General features: G+C 44.8%; 1 protein-coding gene across 1 annotated transcript in view; it reads left to right on the top strand.

Moving 5' to 3' along the window:
- The first annotated feature begins 7,621 nt into the window (after positions 1–7,621).
- The window catches only part of BEND4 (BEN domain containing 4), a 33,164-nt gene continuing 22,273 nt past the window's right edge, over positions 7,622–18,512 (top strand). The window contains exons 1-2 of the mRNA XM_075148985.1: positions 7,622–8,000; positions 16,067–16,633. Of these exons, the coding sequence (XP_075005086.1) occupies positions 7,622–8,000; positions 16,067–16,633 (946 nt within the window). The remainder of the gene's footprint in view (positions 8,001–16,066; positions 16,634–18,512) is intronic.

Genomic DNA, 18,512 nt, shown 5'->3' with positions numbered 1-18,512 from the left:
AAAAGGGTGCTGTCGGACATGGGGTTTTATTTCCCTGGTCAAAGACATCTAATACGTGTCAGGATTACAAAAGGTTAATATCATATGACAGGAGCAAGAAATCCACTGTCTTCAGAGGTTACTCTTGAAGAATGTCACCATGGACTGGATGGAATATACCACTAATAAATCACAGCAATGTTCTTCCAATAGACTAAGTGATTTTTGAAAAGGGCAAAAAAAAATCAAATAACATATTCAGCTAACAGGATTTGATCAGCCGATCATCTAGTGAATATTAAAAAAGCTGATCTGATGAATAAATTATTCAGTGGAAGCAGGCAAAATTAACAAATTATGTATTTGCTGAACAACAGTTAAACCGTTCAGCATATATATAATTAAATATTTATTCATACATATTTATAAATAGTTCTTACACATTTTTTTGTTTCATCCAGGTGAACAAAAAGTCCCAACTCTTTTTTCTTTCTTCTGAAAAAAGTGGAAATAGCCTGTCTTAAGAAAGCTTGATCTCAGGTCAGCATCTCAGCGAAGCCAGCTTCATTTGCATTTTTAATCAGATGCCTATGCAAGTGAACATGTAAAATCTTAACTGTGCAAGTGTCAGATTTTAATATTTAGTTTTCCAGTTTTCTGGATGCATGTGTGTCTGCAAGACAGTGTAAAGAAAGAAAGGCTATGTCTGTGCTCATGCTTTGGCCAGATGTATTTGGGCAATGTATTCTCTTTCAAACCTGGACAGCTATCTTTCCTGGTACTTGGGTTTTCCAGGAGCCACAGTCTTTTGCTTTCACACATATATATGGTTTGAAAACAACAATCAGGGAAGCTAACACCCTTTCTTTGGAAAGCATGGTTTCCTCCATCATTAATAGAGCTGATCAGAAAGGATTTTTATCCCTGCAAAAGAAAATTACAGTAACCATAGTATTAAAAAATGAAAGGGGTTGGAGAATTACAGAGACAAAAAAAAAAAAACAACAAACAAAAAAAACCCAAACCAAAACAAAACAAAAAAAAACCCAAACCCCTTTTTTTCTTAACAAGCTAAATCCTACATAAGTGAAATGGATGTTTGTGGAGGGAGAGCGAGAAATACTGTCTTCCTGGAAGAGCCACTTTCCTACCAGCTGGGAAGAAGATTTTAATAAATTTTTAAATGTAAAAGACCTAAATTCTGATCTCCTTTACTCCAAGTAAGGGTGGCAGAATCAGCACTAAACCCAGTAGGTATCTCCAAGGATGGTAGATGATATAAGATTTCCTCAATTATAAATTAAGAGATTTAGGAACAGAGCTAAAGTTAACTCTCACCTCTCTGTTGATATTGATAGGCAAGTCTCTCTCCTGTTTTAAGATGTAAACCCATTGTCACATAGCAAAGAAACAAGAATATAATAACAAGGATGCTGAATAATGGCCAGGACATAAAGAGATTCTCATGATGCGGTAATCACAAAAGTAAAGCTGATAGATGCTTGGGGTATTATATTATTATCTGAGACAACCACACACATATCATCAACTTTTTTTCAGATCCTTTGCATTTAAACAAGTAAAAGCATACATTTTTATAGAACGTCACTTATTTGAAGTGCTGTTCTGAGATCACCTCTGGATGTCTTTTGGGTGCAACTTGTCTGTGTGTGGAGGGCCAGAGGTGGGTGGTGCACCAGGTGAATTTCAGCCTTTGCAAACACAACATCCGTACATTTACCATTGAGCAAACACGGTTTCAGCTATTTTTTTTTTCTAAGCAGATACAGCTTGTGATGGACAGGTTGCCAGGCCCAAAGACTTGCAGGGTGATGGAATTTCTTCTCACTTGAAACCACAGCAGTCTCCTGGCCCTGCTCCCACACAATTTTGCCTTTACGTACTGTTGTCTTCTTTTTTTTTTCCATTTCTTTTAATGTGGCATTCAGTTCCAAAGATTTTAGCACCTCTCCCACCTGAGTCATTTTGTGCTGCACCACCCGGTGTGCAATCAATGTCTCAGGAGATTCCAGGTTTTGCCCATTGCTTTCCTATTTTCTGGACTGTAAGTAATGATTTTGCCCCCAAGGACAGCTTTTTGGGGTCTCCCACAAGATTACCAGTGTTACTTCTACAAGATTATTAATGTAGAGGAAGTCCTTGAACTCTGCATTCAAGAATGAGCTGTTAAGTTGTCATGATTTAAGGTAAGGTTTAGGGGCCGCTATAGAACGGAAGAGTGATCAAGGCAAATGCAGGGAAGTTTTTACACCCTTCAATTCCTAATAGGCCCTCCTTAAAGCTAGGAAAGGCATCTAATCTGGAGTGAAGCCTATCTTCAGCAAAGAATCAGGTGTCATTCCCATGCTTCCAGCACCGGTGGTATCTCCAGGCATCTGTCAGGCCTGTGTTTTTCATCAAATTAAGCTTAGCTGACTCTGCTTGGTAGACGCCGCATGGCTGGTCATGTATATCCTGTTGTGTTTGAACCGCCGTCAGGTTCCCCATCTAGATGAGTTTAAGGAATATTCTGCTTCCAGCTGTTTTCCACTGTCCATCCCATCTGTGTTTTAGCTGCAACTGATAGGCACAGCTTACTCGACAAAATTTGACAATATTTCTGAACAGCCGCCAAGCTGTATAGGTGCTGGGCCCAAATGTAACACTTCAATGCAAAATATTGATAATGTCTCTACTTCAGGAAACCAATGTTTTCTACTCAATTGAGTTCTAGCTCAGTGTGACTTCTCCTGCAAGGACCACCTCTTTGCAAGCCTGGATAACCAAGGTTGGAAAGTATATGAAGGGCAAGAAATAGCAGAAGTGGTGGGAGTTGCACAGGTTTGGCAAAGCAGCTGGATCCCAACCTGTGGAGCATCAGCCCTCCCTTTCAGCGTGCAGCCAGCAGACCTTCTGAGGTGCTGCTCTTAAAATGCTCAGTGCCGCAAGATGAGGTCTAAATGTTGTGAAGAGTAATTAAACGTTACAGAGCAACTCTACATTACATGGTGCTGGCCAAGACGAGAGCACCAAGCTTGGGCAAGGGCTAGGGCAAGAGCTAATGTTCCAGGGACGTGAAGTTATTCCAAATCACTCCAACACAGACAGTGAAGCTTTTTTAGGGCAGACAAAAGTTTGGAATATGTTGTGTCATCTGTTTTATCCATGACATATTTCTAAAAAATTCTCAGCAACAAGTACCCTATACTATTTCTCCCTCCTTAAAACTGCTTTATGTAAGCTGTCTTTAATTAAAACAAGCTTTTCCATGTGTCCACAATCGATTCCTTAAAATATTAATAATTTTCCCTACATTGGGTATCAAAGCCATTACTTTTTCCTGTGTGTCCTTTAACTATATTTAAATAATTCATTTATCCATTTTCCAGCCCTCAGGGAGACCAGTTCTTTTTTTTTTTAACACAATGTGATCCCATTTAAAACATAGGATATTTCCTCCTCCTAAAGTTACAAGATATTTTATTTCTTGCCAGTGTTTACTCAGCAGAAGAATCCAGTTAGCTACCATTTTATTAAGACACAAATGTAGCATGGAAATATGTGTCTGCCTGTGTATAAATGCCCTTTCCACTGCTCATCAATCTTGCACTAATTAGAAAGACAAAAATATTTTAAAACCAATTAATGTCACTGAGAAACATTCCAGTAATTCTCAAAATACAATGTAACCATGATAGATACATTTCAATTATTTCAAAGCATTTTCATAGAGCACTAAGCAGAAGGGAAAAGCAGGGACTGAAAGCCGCATCGCTTGGCTGATGGATCTCTGACATAGGATGTGGATTAAGGTTTAAGTGAGACCAGCAGTTCATGTTCTCCCTCAAAAAGCTCCTGAGTCACCTGATTAAAGTGCAACCTTGACAAATATGCACAGCGTTGTCTCTCACAGTTGGAATCACCAAAGAGGCTAAAAACAGCACCATGCACTGCATAATCTCTAACCTCAGGGGACAACAAAAACAGAGAATTGCTGTGTCAATCTCATTTCCTTGTTAGGCTCATTATCATAAATGCAGGCCTTTGGTTTTGAATGCCACACTTCAATAACATTTACCTATCAACAGCTGCTGAAATATTGAATTCCACAGTCATCTTTTCCTTTTGATGCTCTCCCTTTTGTTTCTTTATCCATAAACATGAGCAACTGAGCTAAGCTTAAATTAACTAGCTGGGGTTAAATGTTTAGGGCAGCAAATTATGGCTAGCCTGCTTGCAGAGTGGTTTAGATTACAGGGGAGAGTTGCCAATCTTAGCTCTCATCATGCACTCCAAATGTGCAGAGCGATATTGGCAGTTCATGGCCAAATCCTGCATGCTTTAGTTATCACAGGAACACTGCTCCCATGAATAAGTGGAGCAAGATTTAGCCCCTGCTCGGAAGATAGAGATGAATCACACTTTTATTCTTTGAGTACCTCACGGTACTTTCCACACAGGCATGTTCAGTGATTGATAGCCTGTGTCTAGATTGGGTATTTTTCTATATACTGACAAATATTCTCTTCGCAGTGATTTCTAGGAGCAGAGGAGTATACACTGCAGCAATGTTGAGTTTCTTATTTTTCATTGTGCCCTTTGTTTTGATTAGGTTTTTTTCCGAGGGTCAGTTACTTCCCATCCTTTTTCCACTCAGAGTGCTCTGAAATAATCCTGTTACAGATCTCCAGCCCTTAGCGTCAGTAAAACAGTGGAAACTTGCATCAGTAAACAGGTAGGGAAAGACGCAACCTTCGCTTCAGGGTCAAATCCCAAGTGGTGGCACAGTCTAAGGGAAATGAAGGTGTTTGGCTTTCTTGAAATGAGCTGCTGGTATCAGCTAAGGCTTTTTTTTTTTTTAACTTGATCAAGGCAAGGGCTATGTGTTAACTGTTTTAAACCAATGTGCAACCGAAATGGGACCTTAATTCAGAGATAAATGTTTGATTAATAATAATTTAATGACTACATGCTGTTACTCACGAGACCGCTCGGGTGCTGTAGGATGTGCCGCAGGGAGCGGCCGTGGGAAGGGGCTCGCAGCAGGTACAGCGGCATCTCCCCATACTTTGAGACCATCACTTCACCCGGCCTGCCTCTTTGCCAGTCTATTGCTGGCTCCTCAACTGCCAAGTCACGTCAGTCCATCCGCAAGAACGACTGCATACCTGTACAGAGCTTATGAGTAAAATAGTGTTCCCCTAAACGGGGACATCCTGCAAGGCCAAAGGTGTGACCACCAGGTTTAAACACTTTTGCTCCACAGGACTGAGCTGCAGCAGCCCCTCAAGTTAGGCACAATGCACAGCCTTTGGGCCACGGCACCAGTGTCCCTTGTCTGAAGCTCAGGGAAAGACCCATAGAAGGCAAGTGGGGGGAAAAAAGACTCAGCACATTTTTTAGGTCTACATACCCAGGAGAATCATAGAGAGCAGAGCAAAAGCCAAGACTTCCTGAAGGCAACTGAAGGGGCATTTTGGTAGTCCAATGATGGGCACTGTCAAAAACCTCAGCAGAAAGAAATTCAGTGTATAAAATAGGTATTCCATGTTCCTCCTGGCTGAGGTCCCCACCTCATTTCAGTGGCTTTGGACCCTGTTAACCCCAGATCTGCTTCTGTCTTTATGACCATAGAGACCCAGCATCTGCCTGATGAGCTGCAGGGACCCCAGATAAAGGAGGCAGCTTGGAGGACGTGACGTGCCAACCCCAGTTTTCTCTGTTCGTACAAGGCTCATGGGAGGCAAGGGTTGTTACCTCCACCAGGAGCAGAGGGGTGGGCATCAACACCAAAGAGTAGTCAGCTCCTAGGAATGTAGTTGACAACCGAGGGGTAAATTTTGGCTGTTTATTTGAATCTAACTGTTAACAGCCTAATACTAACTTTACACAATTTTATTACCGTACTGGCCTCAGACAGCTGCTGGCCACGGCTGTGGCAGAGGCCAGTCAGATGAGACCAGGTGGAGGACACATTCCATTTCTGAGTGGAAGCAGAGTTTCCCTCACGCTTATTTTCATTCTCTCTTTTGCATTACAGTACGATTTTTTTTTTAAAGCACAGGCGATCAAAGAGTCAATCAGAAAACAAAAAGACTTATGATTGATTTTGCTTAAGTAAAATAGTGATTTCTATTACACTAGCCTTTACTTAGAGGCTTTTGGCTGCTACAAGGAATCGATTTATTCTACTTGTCAAAAAAATCAAAATCGGAAAGAGCCTAGCTCCTTCTATGCCCTACATGAAAGAAATGCCCGGCTTGTAGAAGTTAGCTCGACTTTTCTGCAGGACAGCAGCCGAAGACCACGGGAGTTAATTATATCAGTAGAGAAGGCTCGCTTTTCATTTCCAGCAAGCCCAACTCCGACTAAATAAATAAAGCTGAAATGGGAGAGCGATGACCACAATAAGTAGCCGAAACGCCACGTGATGACAGAGGAATGATTTCCCACCGCCATCGCTTAAATATAACTAAGGTGTTCTGTAATTTTACTTCCAAAAGCCAGAGGGCTTATTGTAATCCTGATAAATTATAGCAGCAGAAGCAGGAGAGAAGTGGGACAGAAGAAGGGAAATGTTAATGCAAAATATAAAATTGCCTCGCAGAAAAGAATGGGGAGAGCGAGTGAGCGGTTTGTTATCGTTTATTTTTCTTCAACATATCATTCAGTTTCAGCTGTCTCCCATCTCACCCAGATCTCCACCATTTCTCAGAAACGTCTCTCGATGGCATCTCATTCTCTTCCTGTCTTTCACCAGCGTTTCATTATTTCTTAACCGTCCCTGAAAGGGTCTGGGAAGGAGGCGGCGGGGAGAGGGAGGCGGCGGGCAGGGGGAGGCGGCGGGGAGAGGGACGAGGCTTCGCCCCACGTGTCCGCCTCATTTAAGCAGTTTGCAAAAAGCGGGCGGGGGGGCCGGGGGGGACACGACGTTGCAAATAATGTTAAATGTGATTAATCTCCCGGATTCCTGGAAATCTGACATGCATGAGTTACAGCGAAACCTCTTTTATTTCGCCATGAAATGCTTTTGCATAATGAGAAAGAAAATGTCCTCTGTGCCCTAATCAACTCTGACAGGTCCTGGACTCCCAAATACTTTTATTTATGGCATTATTTATTTCGTCCCTAATAACCGGGGAGGCGGGCCCGCCGCTCGCTCCGTGCGGGGAGGGGAGAGGAGGGGAGGGGGCCGGGCGGCCGGCGGGGCCCCCGCGGCGGGGCTCCGCGCCCGGCGGAGGGGCCACAAAGTTTTCGCGGCGGCTCCGCGCCCCGCGCAGCGCGGGGCGGGGCGGTACCCGCGGCTCCGGCGGGTCGTGCCGAGCCGGGCAGAAGTCGGGGGGCTCCGCGGCCGCTCGTCCCCCGCGCCGGCGCCCGGCGGCTCACCTGCCCCCGCGGGGGGGTGCCGGGGGCGGTGGCGGCCCCGCCAGGGCCCGCCTCCCCGCCCCGCTGCCATTAGCAGAGATTACCCTAAACACTTGCCGGTCGCCGCCCGTCTCCCTCCAGGCATTGGCGCGGCCGCCTGTCAATCAGGCCGGCGCCCCGCCGCGCCGGGGCTCCGCCGTGCCACAGAGACGAGCCGCGGCGGCGGCAGACACAGCCCGGGAGCGGGGCCGCGCCGGGCCGGGGGAGGCGGCGGAGGATGGAGGAGGAGATGCAGCCGGCAGAGGAGGGGCCCAGCACCCCCAAAATCTACAAGCAGCGGGGCCCCTACAGCGTCCTGAAGACCTTCCCCGGGAAGCGGGCGGCGCTGGCCAAGCGCTACGAGAGACCCACCATGGTGGAGGTGCCCCGCGGGCGCGGAGCGGGGCAGCCCTTCCCGCACGCCGCCGCCGAGCTGCTGCCCTACGCGCCGCACGGCCCCTTCCCGAACGGGCCCGCCCGCCCCGCCGCCGCCCCCGGCGCTGCCCAGGGCCACCCCCGCCCGCCGCCGCCGCCGCCGCCGCCGGCCCCGAGCTCCTCGGGCCGCTACGGCCCCTGCCCGGCGGCGGCGGGGGGCGGCGGCGCGGAGCTGAGCGCAGGTACCCGCAACTCCTCTCCTCCGCCGCGCAACTTCGCGGGGCACTTTGCAGCAGGCGGGAGCGGGATGGGGGCTGCGGGCTGCCCCCCTCACCCACACACACCCCTCTCCCAGGGGGCTGGCGGGGGGCTCGGCCCCCCGAGGGGACCCTCCCGTCGGGGCTGGCGGCGCCGGGCGCCCCGGGGCTGGACGCGGGGTGGGGGACGGGGCGAGCGGCTGGGGCCGCCCGTCGGTCGGGCATCGCTAAAGTTCCCGGGGGCGGGCGGGGCCGCCGTCGGGGCCGGGGCCGCTGCCCGGCAGGCATCACCCCCGGGGCGGCGGGGGTGCGGGGGGGATCGCGGCCGCCGTCGGGGCTGTGCCGACAGCCGCTCGCGACTTGGCGGGGCAAGCGCCCGCCGGGCGATTCGCAGCTGTGGGAGCGCCGCCGCCGTCTGCGGGGCGGAGAGCGGGGGGGAGCCCCGGGCCGGCCGCCCCGCCGCCGTCGCGGCCGGGGAGGGCGGTGGGCTGGGGCTGGCTGCTGGAGGGAGCTGCTGGTAATGGAGAGGCTGCTGCTGAAGAGATGGTGATTTTAACGGAAGGAAAATAGATCGGCTGCTTGCCTGCACCGTCTTCATAAGATGCAGTGGGGAACAGGAGATCAGATTATTTTATTATTTTTTTTCTTTAAAGGTGTAAGATACCGAGATGCTGAACGCCTATCTTTCTTCTAGTGATGGCTTGGAGTTAAAAACCACGTAGATCTTGATATGCAACCTAAATTTGGCATCAGGAAATGGGAAATTGCATCTTTAAGCAGAGTACAATCAAAAATGAATTACAATAAATCCTATATAATTGCATAGGTCATTCTCTTTAATGAGATTTTATTAACCTGACTGTCAAGCTTTTGAGTCAGGCAGATATTTTATCTTCTTCAACTGATAAAAGTGTCAGCTATAAACCACCATATAAATATTCATAAATCTACACATCTGTGGCAGCCTATCAGCATCATTCTTTTGGACATTAAAAGCATTCTAATTACTTTCTGTCTAGCAGAGCTGAAATGCTGCCTGTTATAGTATGTGCTTGGCAGGCATGATTGCTTTTGTTTGCCATCACAAATAGCAGCATCCTATTTTATATACTGATGGTCCAGAATATATTCAGGGTTTGACTGAACAGGATGAATATTATGAAGCACCATCTGGTTTTGATAACATCGGGTATATTAACTCATCTGTTAATTTTTGACACATCATTGATTTATTTATTTAGAAAAATTGGATCCTCTTTTGGTATGTTGCTGTTTGCCTTTGTAACAAATGTGATGACATTTCCTTACTAAACAGGGAGATATGCTAGTTAATAGGATATATGGCTATGTTTTAATGCCTGTTTTCTCTCAGAAGCAGTGGCATATTGGATGAATTTATCATGTCTTGTTACAAATAATTCAAGTGCTTTACCAAAAAAAGTTTAATACTTGAATAGGTTAGCCTGAAAATTCACAGCTCTGACCCGTGTCAGATCATAGCCCCGTGATCCATGGCATAAGGTCATGTTTTCTTTTTTCTTGAAATTACTTCTTATTTTAAATGCCCAAATGGTGGTATTTCAGTACTTTTTTGTGGCCCACAAGCAAAACGCTGCTGATAAGTGTGACACCTACATTTCTTTACAGAAGCAGATTACACCATGGAAAACACTCAGCTCTCTGGTAGATGATATACGAGGCCATATTCACAGCAAAGCCCTCTGGGCTTTGATGAGCAGAAGTTTGGACTTTCTCCTGCGTCTGTAGGCTGTACTAACCGGGAGCTAGAGCAGGCTTCGAAGTTTGTCATGGATTTCAGTCCTGTGCTAAAAAAGATAGTTAAGGAACTGCTGTTCGTGCACTGAAGTTCCGCAGAAGTCCCTGTCCTGTCACCTGCACATCCAGGCTTTACTTTTACTTTAGGTTCCTATATGGGTCCTAACATACGCTTCTCTCAGCTAAGACTTTTAAGTACCACGCAAAACAGAACAGGAGAAAACAAACCAAAAACTTGCTACGGTGTACCGAAGTGGGATTTTGTACAAGTTGTTACCAGAGGCTGATAAAGCAAGGGGCAAGGTTTAGACCTCCTGGGTATTGTAATCCCTGAGGTGCGGGTGCTTTGCTGAGCTGTGCGCCTATCCTTCCTGCTCGGTGATGGAGAAACACCAGGCACCTTGTGTTGGAGGAGCCGTAGCACTGGTAAGCTGAGCAGGGAGATGTTGAGGCTGAACTAGTTGGGACCTCGAAGCTGTATGTATGTGGAGTACTTCCATTCCATCATCCAGAGTCCTGAAATCCTCTTAATAAAAGTGTGAGCCACACATTTATTAGCTCAGGCTGCCACTGAGGAAGCAGAGCTGGGGTTTTGCCCCTGGGGAGTGGGAGCGTTTGCATGTGCTGCATGGATGGTTGCTCTGCCCTTTGCCTGGTGCCTGCAGGATCTCTGCCCACCCGGCTGCTGGGTTCCCCACAGCAGCAAGGGGCACAGGCTGGGCCCTTTCCAGAACACCTCTTAGCCAGAGGTTTATCTCCCGAGTGGTGGGTGTTGTAGTGGGGAAGGATCCTTCCCTTAGTAGGTATCCAGCTGCAGGTGCGCTGGGTTGTTCTCCACAAGGCAGTCACCATCCATGACTTGTATAGTTTTCCCACTTAGCTTAGCTATAGCGCTTAGCAGGTGCTTACTTGAGTGAAGGGATGGAGGGTGCTAGATCACAGTTTTGTAGGGACATCCATTCGTAAGTTCAGTTTCAGGGTCCCCTCTTTTTGCTGATACCTCTTCACTGTTGCCTTGTGCAGGCAACAGTGAGCAAGCTGGCTAGTAAAACACCATTCCTGGGATGTCTAACTCTGCGCTAGCAATTTAAGCACTTAATGCAGTGGATTCTTAATCTTCAGGCATGACATTTCTGGCCCCTTGGCCCCTTGGGATTCAGAGCATCAAGTTTGCTTTTGAGAGTGGGCACCTGAAACACAGCCACACATAAGGACGCTTCCATGTTTTTGAAGCTTTTGCTAATGGATAGAGCTCTTGCCAAGAATGAATCGTTTCTTCCTCAGTCCCTCTCTAAGAGACCAGCCTGACCTCCAACTCCAGAAGCATTGCAGGAAGAGGGATTATGGGAAAGAGAAGCAGGTCTGTCCACCCTGCGCCACAGTGAGGAAGGATCTAGCTCGAGATCCCATCTTGTGGGGAAAGATCCTGCATGAGAAATGTCATCTTATGACGAGAAATGTGGAGCTGCACTGCAGCACGAGCCTTCTCTCTCCCCTAGTAAATAGTGGTTACTCTGACCACTGCTGATGCAGAGTAAGTCCCACAAATGGATGCATTCAAAGCACTAGCAGATACCCATTTGCTCCTGTAAAATATTAATTCTGTATTAGTCTATTCAGATTATTTTCCTGGTATGAAAACAATGTGTATCTTTGTCTTTGGTAGCATGTACATTAAACAGTGTTATAGTCCACTAAAGAAACTCCTTTTCCTTAGGAAGTCATGATGTAGATGTTACAGTGTGCCTTGAAATTTAAGATGGGCTTTCCTGGAAAGCAGAGAAAGAAGAGCAGAGCTGTCTTAGAGGTGTTATTGCAGTGCCAACAACCTGGCATGTTTAACACAACCAGTTAATCAAGCTCTGTCACATCCGGACAGAAAAAAGTTCTTTAAGTGAACAGAGAAGGTGAAGATCATAATTTTGGCCTTAACCGAGAAGTTGGGAACCCTCATCTGGAAGTAGATCTATCAGATCAGTACTGAAATGGCCAAACACTTGTAGTCTTCATCCGCCGGACTGTCTCGGTGATCTTCATGCAAAACACCCAAGAAAGCATCGCTTAGTCATGGGAGGTGTCAAGCGCTCTCGATTTTGTGACTCAAGCATAGATATTTACAGCGGTGTTCATATCTAAAAACATAATGACAAAGTCTATATGCATGGACAAAGCCATTTGGGGGGTACAGAGCTGCTGCCCCAGAATCTAAAGTAATAATAATACGATGATAATCCAACAAATCAAGAAATGCAAATCATCAAGTGAGAGGACTGAAACACTGCAAAGTGAAGAGTGAGATGATTGAAATTGCTAAGGAACCTAGACTTTCGAATCTTGCTGAAAATTAAATACCAATGAATACATTCCCTGCAGGGGAGAATGTATGGTATTCAGACCCGCTCAATAGTTATAAAGATGACTTTTTAAACCAGCTGCCCAAGGTTACAAAGGAAACTATGGAAAAGCCATGACCTGAATCCAGAGCCATTAAGACCCAGCACAATGCCTTATTAATAAAGCTGTCTGGTCTAGGTATTGCAAAGATCCTCGGATGTAGGAAAAGCTGATGTTATACCTGCCAATCTTTCCGGACATCTCTTCTGATGCATCAGTGTAAGTTGTCAGGTTGAGTTTCAGAAGTTTGCTCTTACTAAAACCCTGTTTTCAGTCTGGCAGTCAGATAGCTAAGAAGCCCCATAGTTCAGCATCCATGAGAAAAAGATGTAAAGATGAATGCTATATCCAGGAGTTGGTACCTGATTTGCCATGTGATATTATCTTCTGGTTGCTTGCACTCTCAAATAATCAAGTTAGGAATACTTATACTTTTAGCAATTTAATCCTGCTCTTTTAGCACTTTATGGGCCTGATCTGGCAAGTCTGCCTTCACGCAGAAGTCTAGTTAAAGTCGATAGAAGTTCTGTAAGACTAAAGACTGTGGGGTCTGAGACATTAGAATTACATGGTTGGTGAGCATCGTAATAAGGAAAAGGAATATCACAATAAGACTTTAATAAACTGTTTACACTGGTTTAGTCCAGTGAAGTCATTTCAATAGAATCTTCCTTTCCTAGAAAATACATACATTACATTAAATCAATTAAGAATCATAGATCAGTGATTATTCAGTAGTAATCACATAAGAACAACTTTGTCATTTCTTAGTGATTAGACATTGCACAGTGCTTGCATTTCTAATTACAGTCAGTCTGTAAAAGCTGAAATCCCAATTTCTACGATATATGCATTTGTTTTTATTTTTTTCTCCATCACAAGAAATAACTGCAGTTATCATTCTCATTTAGGGTTGTTCAGGCTGTGGGTGCCATTACTGGTGTAGAAGTCGCTTCAATGTGGTACCCACTTCAGCACAGAGCCAGATGTTTCCAGAATGTGTGCTGAGAGCATCCCTCGCTATTGCTGCCCAGCGGTACCCACAAAAAAAGCATTTGCGAATCTTTCTGCTAGCGTTTCAAAATAGCCCTGCCTTGTCATGACTTTCACTTTTATATCTTTGAGTATGGGTTAAAGTGAAGAAGAAAGCAGCAGTTGCTCTCATAGTGTCTTTGTAGTAGATCTGATACTGAACTGAAAATTAAATCAATACAGTCATTTCTATATAAAATTTCAGTTACATTTTAAGCCATTATCACAGTGAATGTGCCTAATGCATTCAATTTACAACAAAACTAATCATTTTTATTTTTACTGATGTTAGTGTGTATTATAGCATTCTTCAGAACTGGTATTTGAAATGTCAGGTTACTTTTTGCCATATTTTAGGAGAAACCATAATATTAGAATAACATATCTTATACTAATCTAACCCCTTTTCAGTTGTTTCATTCATATTTTGTCCCCGTGCAACAAGGATACGCAAAGAATGAGTAACTGTTTTGTCAACAGGGACCATAATGATTAAAATACGAACAGTAAATATGACTTCAGGTCTGGAATCGGATTATAGGATTAAAATGAACGAAAAACTGCTCTGTAGTAGGATTGCAAAGTTCCAATCAATACCATCCTATGATAATTTTAAAGGGAAAATGTGAGAAGTAAAGAAATAAGGCAAAGAAAGCACAACTTAAGGTTGTTAGTGATGCTTGAGTTTCTTGATTTTCTTTTGGTTTATCAGTAGGTCCCAGCTAGAAAGCTGCAATGTCACCGGGGTTCCGTGCTTTTGATTTATATTACGTCTGTTGTGCTGGGTTATTTTGCACTTGCATCGTAAGGGTTAAAGAGAGCTGGGCTTAGGTTAATGCAGTAAAAGGGAAGGAGGGACAGCAGGTATGGAGGCTACAGAGCACCTGGCACCGGCGCCCACTTGCAAAGGGGACAGCAGTGCCTGTGCGTGTCTGCCCTTTTGGGTTTGTAATGTGGACAGAGGGCATCGCCTAACGTTTTGGATCAAAGATGTGCTGGAGAAATCTGCCCTGGTTCGTGTGAGACCATCTGCAGGGGTGTGGTACGACTCGTTAGTACAGGAGGCTGATTGCGAGGATGCTTTAAGTGGTCTTAGGGCCACCCCAATCCTTCCCGCGCCGGTGGGCTGTCTCTGCTTGGGCCTGGGCAGCCTTGTAGCCCAGTATTGCGCCTGTGAGTATTCTGTCTGCCTCACGTTTGAGTCCTTGGGAGATCACATCCTTGGGTTTCCTGCTGGGAAGTCTCCTCAGGCTGCGTTCGAGACTGAAAGCATTTGTATGCTGCTTCAGCCCTGCCCTCTTTGCAGAGATCCGGAGGATGGTAAAAATGCAAATTAGTGTTGTTTCAAATATTCTTCAGGCCAGCTGTACTAACCTCAGCATGAAGTAGATTTTCCACCAGAAGGTGTATCTTCTGGATCATGGAGAAGTACCATGAGAAGTGCCACCTCTTAAAGGACTGAATTCTGAACGTTTCTGTTCTTTACGTATTATCAGTGTGATGAGGCTATGTTTTCGTCTCTAATGATGAAGTTAGGGTAGATGAAGATCTGGGCTGCTTAGTCTCATGCATCTGTAGCAGGTTGCCTTTTCAAAAGTAAATGCGTTTGTCACTTTCTAAAAGTCAAGCCTGCCTGAGAAGAGCTCTCCAAAATTGGCAGCGCTTAAATCTACCACTCTTTTTTTTTTTTTTAATCTCATGCAGAATGTTAGTTACATCTTTTTAGGCACCTAGAGGAACTCAGCTGTGAATAAGCTAAAAATTTTTAAACAGGAATTATTTTTGTCAGGGAACCTAACAGGTCATACCGTAAATCAGAGCCAAGTGTCTTGGTCGTTTTCCATCTGGGTCCAAGAACTGTTACAGCAGCTTGACACTACATACGTAGACGCTCAGAAATGAACCATCCTACTATGGAGGTTTAGGTTGTAGCTGCTATTGCTCCCTGAGACGTGACGCCTCCCATCATTAGAGGGAAGGCTGACTAGGTGCAGGTTGGCATCCTTATCCTGCTTCCAGAGCCGAGCTGCTGCCTCCAGAAACTGCTGCACAGCCCCACGTAGAGTTTTCTGATTATGTCCAGAGCAGCTTGAAGAACTCTGCACTGCTCTCCACTGCATGATACTGGCCTACCCACAAACTTATAGGAGGTCAGCAGGACAGAAAAAATTCCTCCTCTGACCACAGGAGCTTCACATTGTACATTTGATGCCTTTCCTTGATGTAAGAAGAGGGTTTTGGGCTTATCACTCTTGAGTTGTTCTTGGACATTCGTGGAACCTAAAGCAAAAGGAACAAGCAAAGTCCATAAAATTGGGAGTGGGTCACATGAAGTGTCCCATGCCCACTGTCAAGCAAGTGCAGTAAAGATGAAAGGGAGAAAAAACAACGCTTGGAAGCCTTGTTGGGGAGGAGCAGGGCATAGGAAGAAGGTGTAGTGCAAAGTCCTGCAAAAATGTACAGGCAGTGCCCACCAGCAGCCTGAAACAGGCTTCCAGAGAAATACTTACTTGAACTTGTACTTGTAGCAAATTGGATGGAATTTGTATTTTCTTCCCCATTTTCCTGTCTTAATCCCTCTGAAAGAAGATGGCAGTAAGCAGTGACTATCATCACAATGCATTTCTGATTAACAGCAAGGGCACAAGGGCACTCTCAATATAGAAGCAAAGTCGGGATTGTTTTAAATCACAGTGTTGCAGAAGTATTAAAGCAGAAGCCATAATTTTAATGTGTTCAGAAATAAAATGCATGCTACTGTAAAGGGTTGTGTACATTCATCTAGCTGCTACTGACTGGCGTAACCTTTTGCATTAGGTTTCTGTGATTCATCTTTTCTTTTGTTTCAGAGAGTCGAATGATTCTGGATGCCTTTGCCCAACAATGCAGCCGGGTTCTAAGTCTCTTAAATTGTGGTGGAAAACTACTGGACAACAATCACTCTCAGTCCATGATTTCCTGTATAAAGCAGGAAAACCCAAATTATAGTGAAAGACAAGAGCAATGTCAGCTTGGGAAAATGGTCCATAGTCAGACGTCAGACATTTTAGACATAGAGATGCAGTATATGCAAAAGAAACAACAAACCTCAGCCTTTCTGAGAGTTTTTACCGATTCCCTTCAGAACTATTTGCTTTCTGGGAGCTTCCCTTCTCAGAACACCTCATCAGTAAATGATTTTAGCCATTTGGCAGATGTGGATCCACTTTCAACCTCTCCAGTACACACTTTAGGTGGATGGACATCTCCAGCAACATCTGAATCTCATGGTCACCCATCGTCTTCTACACTTCCAGAGGAGGAAGAGGAGGAAGAGGAAGAAGGTTACTGCCCTCGCTGTCAAGAGCTAGAGCAGGAGGTAATTTCATTGCAACAAGAAAATGAGGAACTTCGTAGAAAATTGGAGAGCATTCCAGGTAAATAATCTCCTGCCATATAATATTGTCAGTCAGTGATAAAAACAGTTTGCATAATAGTTCGTTTTAAGTTCTAGTTGTCTTTTAAGGTTGTAGTCATAGTAAACACTGGAATTTGTCTCCATCCAAAATTCCTATAGCTGTGCCTACTGGAAGATTGTCTGCTGATACTCATCCATACGAATCGTAAGTCCTTGACTCATGAGCTGTGTTGAGGATGGGATGTACTTGTAATCCCAAATTCCAAACATCAGGTGATTTGTCATGGAAATTTCAAACATGTGCTTTTGTACCCAATTATCTGTATTGTGCTTTAAGTGATGTTGCAGCTTATAAACCCAATTCCCTTTGGGGCTCCTTTTTTGGTTACTTAAAGAAACTATTCAAAGTTACATCCATACTTTTAAGCAAAGTAGATTTGGCTTTTATCTTGAACAGTATCTCTTAAATTGCTGTTAGCTCAGTGAGAAGCATAAATACATCTCCTCCCATTCATCTTCAAATACTACCTGAAAAAAAGCTTGGCAACAGGTTCTCCAGTTCAGCAATACCTAGCTGCCACTGGAGGAGAGAAAGAAGACAGGAAAAGCCCGCCTAATAGAAACACCCTCTGTGAAAAACTTCTCTTGCCCCTTTAAACTTAGGACTTTTCACTGTTAAGGTGTACTGACATACTTGAAGAGTGGTATCGGATGAGAGCAAAGTATCTTGGACCTATATCCTCTAAACTTTAAGCACAGGTAAAAATGCATCTCAAATAATAATACTAAAAGCAAACTGGAATTTAGCAAGGAAAATAAGTATACAGCACATCTCTGACACATCTATAAATGCTAGGGAGCTGCACCTTTGCTAGCTAAAGTTTGAGGTGCTTAGGGTAGATCCATGCAAAGTTCACTGAACTAAGGCCTAAATGGCAGAAAAGACATCTAGCATGGGCTGCAAGAGAGAAAATACTCCAAAGCTGCTAACTGTGCAGAATGGAAGAAGGCAGCAACCACTGGCCAAATATGTGTGTGCAGTTGCAAAATCTGAGCAAAAAGCAAGCAGTAGTCTTCATCATTCTTCTCCCCAGCTATCAGTGATATATTATGAATTATTTGTGTTACATTGTGTTTTTCTGTTGTGCATTGGTCCCTAGGTGGTACCAGCAAATCCCATAATCAACATTGTTCAGTGCAGAGAAAACCCAAAGTTTAGAATATTTCCCTCGCCCCTCCCAAAACCTAGAGTCGCCATAACTCGTACACTCACTGGATTCAGTAGTGGTTCGTACACCACATGGAAGCTCTGTGTGACAAAGGGAATCGTGTGGACTTAAACTCCTGTTGAGTCCTAGCTTCAGGTGTGTAAGACTAAAAATGATCATCTATAATCTGACCTACAGCTTTCATTCGATCGCCTATATTGAACCCAGTAATCTTCTTGACTTTGACTAAAGCATAACTTACATGTGACTCAAGTGATAGCTCAGAAGGCCGCCCGTCCTGAGTTGGAGACTCTGGTGAGCAGTGGCTCTACCTCTTACCCTGAGACTTGACTCCAGTGGTGAAAATGCGTGCCTTATTCCCTGCCTGAAATCAGCTTCTAGCCATTGACTTTTATGCTTTGCTCCTCTAAATGAAGTGCTGTATAGGACTGGGTGCTTTTTCCAGATGAAGCTACTTACAGAATGAAAGCTGACTTAATTTCCATCTCAGATAGATAAACTAAGCAAACAGAGCTGTTTAAAACTCCCCAAATGAGTTGAATCCTTCTTTGCGGTTCTTTTCACCTCTCTGCTCATTTCTTCAAAATTTGGGCACTGGAAGTACGTGCAGTATGTTCCTGTCTACCTGAGCAAAGGTGAATAGTCTCTTTGTTCCCGCCCACAGTTGCC

Source organism: Calonectris borealis, chromosome 4, assembly GCF_964195595.1.
Source record: "Calonectris borealis chromosome 4, bCalBor7.hap1.2, whole genome shotgun sequence".
NCBI lineage: Eukaryota > Metazoa > Chordata > Aves > Procellariiformes > Procellariidae > Calonectris > Calonectris borealis.
This window is presented reverse-complemented; position numbering and strand designations above follow the sequence as displayed.